Raw genomic sequence first — 6,749 nt, 5'->3', positions numbered from 1 at the left:
TTAGTTCCCCGACCAGGGATCGAACCCATGCCCCGCTGCGGTGGAAGCACAAGTCCTAACCACTATACCGCCAGGGAAGTCACTTTTTTTTAAATTGAAGTATAGTTGATTTATGATGTCATGTCAGTTTCAGGTGGACAGCACAGTGATTCGGTTTTACATATATACACACACATGTATGTTTTACATACACACACACACGTTTACATATATACACACACGTTTTACATATACACACACGTTTTACATACACACACGTTTTACACACACGTTTTACATATACACACGTTTTACATATACACGTTTTACATATACACGTTTTACATATACACACGTGTATGTTTTACATATATACACGTTTTATATACACACGTTTTACATATATACACACGTTTTACATATACACACGTTTTACATACATACACACACGTTTTACATATACACACGTTTTACATATATACACACGTTTTACATATATACACGTTTTACATATACACACGTTTTACATATATACACACATGTTTTACATATATACACACACATATATGTTTTTCAGATTCTTTTCCCTTATAGGTTACTGCAAAATTCAACTTGTTCTTTATGAATATACAGTATCCAAATGTCCCTCCTGGCCCAGAAGCAGGAGAGTGAGCACACACTCAGGAACCAGCTGATCTGAGATCAAGTCTTGAATCCACAAGCAGGTGACTTCAGTAGCTTAGGTTCACTCTGTTCCCTCACAGGACTGATGTGAGAATTAAATCAGGTAGCAGATGAACAACACTAATGCAGGAACTGGCTCTGTAAGTATGATGTTAAGGGTTTCTTGTTATTATGATGTGAAAAACTCACAATCACAGCACACATCTTACCCAGTCGTCCCATAACCCCCGGTCCCTGGACATCGTGGCCCACGTTACCATGCAGCAGCCCACACCTGGGCTCAAAGTGACAGGGAGAAATCGACTATGAGCTTCCACCTGACGGCAAGCCTGTCACAGGACGGGCCCGAGTCCAGAGCAGATGCTAACAGATGCTGATCTGAGAAGTGTCATCGTCACCCAAGTCTGAGTGAACACACAGTCCTTATACCGCCGAGAAATACGGAAAACGAGCATAAACATAAACAAACATGACTTGAAACTCTGTGCTTGTTATGGTGGACAGTCATCATTTGCCCCAACAGCCAACTGAAGCCAGTAGTCCTGATTACTAAAAACCACAAAGTTGTATAAATGTTCTCCTCCTTTTCGAAAACCGTGTTCATTTTCTCTCCAGGAAACAGGGCTGTCTGCAAAGCCTTGAACCGACAACGTCACCCACGGGGCCAACTTTGGTTCATCAAAGTAGCGGCTGAAAAAGACAGACACTTCTTAACAAACAGGAAGGGTTAGGAACGTTCCCATTTATTGTTTTTACTTATTCAGGATAAGTGGTATTTCTGATGCTCCCATGAAGCTTTGACCTCAGCTTTCATTTATAAAAATTAGGAGACAGAAATTAAATTCCTGGTGCTACACTGTGAATTCAGTAAAGGTTCACCAACATGCAGCGCACACAACAAACTTCAGCGGTTCCTACCCTTGTTGTGGAAGAGCATATAAGATTTAAAGAACAAAAAAATCCCCACGAAGTGTGTAAGAATCGTTTCCCTCCTGTGAACAGTGCTGCTTTCGGAGGCTCTGTAAACTGAAACACTGCAGAATAATTTATCGAATTTCTTTTTAAAAATCCATCAAAGTTTTAAAACTTCAACCTTCTTACTGAGGAAAAGAAAAGTATGAAGCTAATAAATGTGAAAGACGATGTTGGATTTAAAAGGGAAAACCCTCAACACTTAAATCTTAGACATTTTTCAAGTGAAGACTCAGAAGGCATGATGCTCACTTTATATTCTTTTCAATACGGGATTTGAGCTTCCTCACATTTTATTTACAAAACACCTCCCAGAATGAAAATCCAATACTACTTTATACAACCTGTGGCATGTTACCGGTGCCCAGTGATTCACGGATGTTAGAGCCAGGGCAGATCTTGGGTATGATTTGGATTCAGAGGTGGCCACCTCCCTTTCCCACCCATTTCAAAGTGAAGCATTTTGCAGAAATCCAGTATTTAAAACAGATCATAATGTGTTCCATAGAGTTCTGCTGTTTTCTTAAGTGATATTGTAACTTCAATTGCACAGAAATGGTCTGGGGGAGCGGACGAGAAAAATGAGCAGTTTGTTCTCAAGAAGCACAGTAAAGCTCTGCTCTCTTCTTTTCAAAGGACAAGGACAGGCTTCCCTGGCGGCGCAGTGGTTGAGAGTCCGCCTGCCGATGCAGGGGACACGGGTTCGTGCCCCGGTCCGGGAAGATCCCACATGCCACGGAGCAGCTGGGCCCGTGAGCCATGGCTGCTGAGCCTGCGCGTCCGGAGCCTGTGCTCCACAATGGGAGAGGCCACAACGGTGAGAGGCCTGCGTACCGCCAAAAAAAAAAAAAGACAAGGACCTGGCAACTTCACCAGGGATAATTACATCATGTAAGATGATGACGTTACTGCACGTGAGCTCCAGCAAGGGAAAAGGGGACACGTTGTGAGGGCCCCGGAATCTGGATCACTAGCACTGCCCCTAAAATGCTACAGAGGTGGAGACAAGCAAGACATAAATGGCAAAAAAGGCTGTTCTTTTTTCTCACCACAGCTGTTCCAACAGGAGACGTATCTTCTCTGGAAGGATGAAACCAGTGATCGTACACAAGTAAGCTTTCGCCACCACTGTGCTTGGCTGAGGACAGCAGTAGGTTGATATGAAATTATCAGGCTCATTATTTCTGTAACCAAAAAAGAGAAAGAAAACGCATTTATATCCACTACACGATCACTTTCAAAGTACTAAACCCCTGTTGAAAACGAGAAGGCAGCCCAAGCCCTCCGGGACCCGGGAGCCCTCATACGCACAGCTCGGCATTACTGAAGACGGCGCCCAGCCACTCGAAGAGCTCCCGGGCGCTGCAGGCCGCCTCGGGCTTGCCCCCGAGCTCGCCACTCTGCAGCACGGGGCACTGCAGATCTGTCACCGTGCTCAGCGCTATTTCTGGCTGATGCTCCCGAATCCGGTAATTGGAAAAGTATGACATCATCGTTGATCCTTCCGCACCTTCAAACACACCAAATAAGGCCACTTGGATAATGTAAACAAGTTCAGTGGATCCGTGAACCCACCCCACTCCCACTTGAGGGTTTCAGGAAGCAGGCAGGATGAAGTAAGGCCAGCGGCGGTTGTACAAAGCTTTATTCGAATTAAAATGATCTAAGTTGCCTTCGCCTCCTTGGGCCAAAGTTCTGTCAACGTTCATCTCCTGTCACTTTTTCTGGAAAATCATAAGGCTTTCAGATTCAAGCCATACTAGTCTCAATATCTGCTCTACTAAGAAACTTTTGACTTAATAAATAAAACCCAAAGCACTACTTATGGTTAAATAAAATTAGTGAACTCTACAGAGCAAGGAGCATATTTGCACACTCTCAAAGAAGGAAACAGAAGAGGAGCTGAAGAATCTCAGCCCAGCTTGTCTTTAAAACCCAGTAAGACCCAGTGTATCCTGAAGGATTTTCCAATAGCCCTGGAAGACGGAAACAGTGGCCCTCTTGGAGCAGAGGGCAGGACTGCTTACTGCCCAGTGGATGAGAAATAATGTCTCCCTCCATCTCCTCTCTCCCTCCCTCCAGGGCAAAGGTCAGCAGGCTCACTGCCCAATATAAAAGATTTGAATTCCTTAGGCTCCAGGTTCCCCTCCTGTAATGCAACCCCCTGGTTGCACCAGCATCACCTGCCCACCATGCATCACCCTGCAGGAACCAGGACTTGGTGAACTGGAGCTGATGCTCTGGCCACTGCTACTGCTGGGAACAATTAGGTTTTCTGTCTCTGACCCAGGGGTCTCGTGTCTCCTGCCAGAGCCCACGAGAATGTGCTGGCTAACTTCTTAGCTTGCTAAGAGGGTAAAATCTCAGGTGTTTCACGGGTCTTGACAAGCCCTTAAAATACTTGGGAGTCTTAGGAACACAGTGGTCTCCAGAACCCACTGCATAGGAGGTCCTCAGTAAAGACTTCATACAACTGAGATGTCAGCCTCTCTGCCCTCTGTGTCTGCACCACACACAGAAGCACCCAAGTATTACAGACCTAGGCCTCACCCAGGCAACCCTGTAGCACCCAGTGACCATGAACTTTCCAGGAGGAGCAGACAGATGGACCTATTTCCAAAATGGACCTATGGGCTTCCCTCTTCTCCAAGAGAGAACTACACCATTGTAATTGTGATGATTTGATTCATTTAATCTTGTTTTGGGCCAAAGATACACTTCTAAAAGGAGCGAGGTACATGGCAGTTGTAAGCCGATTAAAATGTTTGCTGAACATGAAACTCTGAACTAAATGTATTGTTCTAATCAATTAAAAGGCACAACAAATTTAATCTGACATTTAATGATATGCCTGATTACTACCCTGCAATAACGAATAAGCAGTTTGTGTCTATCAGTATAACTGGTGTTATTTTAAAACACTCCAGCCAAGGCTGTTGGAGGGAAGCTGGAGGAGGGAAAGGGAGAAATGGACAAAGGTTAGTTGCCCTGACACCACCCTCAGGAGCTCCTGATCGACACACAACCCAAGGAGGTGGAGACGGACGGCTGCATGCTGAGATGATCCCGGACTATGGCGCTCAGGGATGCCAGAGGGGCCAAAGCAGTTTCCTTAACAATGTTTACAGGTTTCCCCCCATCCCAAAGTAGTGTTCCTACAAAACCTTTCATTAAGTCGAAATGGCATAAAGGGAAGAAGCAATTACCTTAAGACACATTTTGCTAACAGATGCATGAAATAAACGCTCAAAGACACAGTTCAAAGCTCTGCCGGCTAGAGGCTAAACGCTGAGCGCCGTTCTGGGGGAGGGAGCTGGGGGTGCCACTCTCGCTGCTGGGGTGCACACTGCCTCTATAGCAGCTCGCTGCAAAACACACGCTGTACACTATTTTCACTTTTTGCTTTTGTAAAAGTAAAGGAGCATAAAGTGAACTTTCGAAAAGTGGGGGACACCTGTATCCATCTACGTACACAACGTCCCTGACTGCTGGGATGAATCACCATTCCATCCCCACTACTCCCCTTTAATTAACCATTAGATTTCAAAACCACTCCATCATTACCCATTTTATTTTTCATACCTGTCTGATGCCACGCCAAAAGAAAATCAAATTTCAATGGTTTCTTTTCTTTGAAAGCCCAAGATATTCTTTTATACTTCTTAGAGTCCAGTTTAGAGGATAAATCCATCAAATCAATGGAAACAACTTAAAAAAATGGAGAGGAATAAACAGTTCATTCATAGACACACAGCTTGCACTGTGCAAAACATGCTAGATTAAAAACATCAGGAGTTTTAGAAGTTTTATGGATAAAAAAAGTTATTTTGTATTTCTTGCCCTCCCTTTGGGTTACCAAACCAAAACTCTGCCTCTGATGGACATTTCTGGCATTGAGAGATAATTACAACAGGTGTTTTTTTTAAATTTATTTTTAAAATTTATTTATTTTTATTTATTTTTGGCTGTGTTGGGTCTTTGCTGCACGTGGGCTTTCTCTAGTTGCAGTGAGCGGGGGCTACTCTTCGTTGTGGTGCACGGGCTTCTCATTGTGGTGGCTTCTCTTGTTGCAGAGCACAGGCTCTAGGCGCGTGGGCTTAGTAGCTGTGGCTCACGGGCTCTAGAGCGCAGGCTCAGTAGTCGTGGCACATGTGCTTAGTTGCTCCGCAGCATGTGGGATCTTCCCGGACCAGGGCTCGAGCCCGTGTCCCCTGCACTGGCAGGCAGATTCTTAACCACTGCACCACCAGGGAAGTCCCACAACAGGTGTTTTAAATTCACATTTTTCCTAGTCAAAGACCAAGGGCAGAGATCAACTCTAACCTAGCTGTGGAGGTGGCAGCCGTAACTACTGATGTTCAAGCCAGACCATCAACAGAACTACATCTCTTCACTCGTGGATGAATTTCTACTAGTCACATAAAACTTGGGAAAATTAAAGGAAATTCTTTACTAAGAACAAGTTGGAACAGATGCAAACTGGTATATATAGACTGGTTAAACAACAAGGTCCTACTGTAGAGCACAAAGAACTATATTCAATACCCTGTGATAATGGAAAAGAATATGAAAAAGATATTCTTTTTCATAATGGAAAAGAATATGAAAAAGAATGTATATATATGTATAACTGAATCACTTTGCTGTACAGCAGTAATTAACACATTGTAAATCAACTATACTTCAATTTAAAAGAAAAGGAACAAGTGGGTTCATCACTTTGAATTTGTGACCCAAAACGTATGTATCTAATGGACCATGTCCAAGTCTGTGATCTTTTCAAGATGCAGCCGACAGCTGAAGACAAACAGATGCACAGCAGTATCTATCTCATCCTATCTGATGCCCACCCGAGAGCCCCCGGAGTAAGGAGTTTTAAAGACAAGAAAAAGCCACACTTCTTCTGAACAAAGAGAACAGAGGCAATTCAAACATTTAAATTCAAATTGCTACAGGAACACTACTACCTTGTTAGAAACTGATGGAGTGAGCATAATACTTACTAAATTTCATGGTTTTCCTGCCAGAATACTGAGATGGACGACCTTGAAGTCCAGCTTCTTCATAAGTGTCTTTATCCAGGGATAAAATTAATTTCCCTATAAATCAAATAA

General features: G+C 43.7%; 1 protein-coding gene across 3 annotated transcripts in view; it reads right to left on the bottom strand.

Moving 5' to 3' along the window:
- Positions 1-808: 808 nt before the first annotated feature.
- The window catches only part of RPP40 (ribonuclease P/MRP subunit p40), a 47,165-nt gene continuing 41,224 nt past the window's right edge, over positions 809-6,749 (bottom strand). For 2 of the 3 annotated variants that reach the window (XM_081245400.1, XM_081245399.1), the window contains 5 exons: positions 6,639-6,734; positions 5,218-5,343; positions 2,947-3,145; positions 2,685-2,819; positions 809-1,353 (listed from right to left, as the gene is read on the bottom strand). In XM_081245400.1, coding sequence (XP_081101526.1) covers positions 1,155-1,353; positions 2,685-2,819; positions 2,947-3,145; positions 5,218-5,343; positions 6,639-6,734 — 755 coding nt within the window. In that variant the 3' untranslated portion in view covers positions 809-1,154. The remainder of the gene's footprint in view (positions 1,354-2,684; positions 2,820-2,946; positions 3,146-5,217; positions 5,344-6,638; positions 6,735-6,749) is intronic. The other variant, XM_081245401.1, reaches the window with a different exon arrangement.

Source organism: Mesoplodon bidens (genome assembly GCF_964165515.1).
Source record: "Mesoplodon bidens genome assembly, chromosome: 10".
Lineage (NCBI taxonomy): Eukaryota > Metazoa > Chordata > Mammalia > Artiodactyla > Ziphiidae > Mesoplodon > Mesoplodon bidens.
This window is presented reverse-complemented; position numbering and strand designations above follow the sequence as displayed.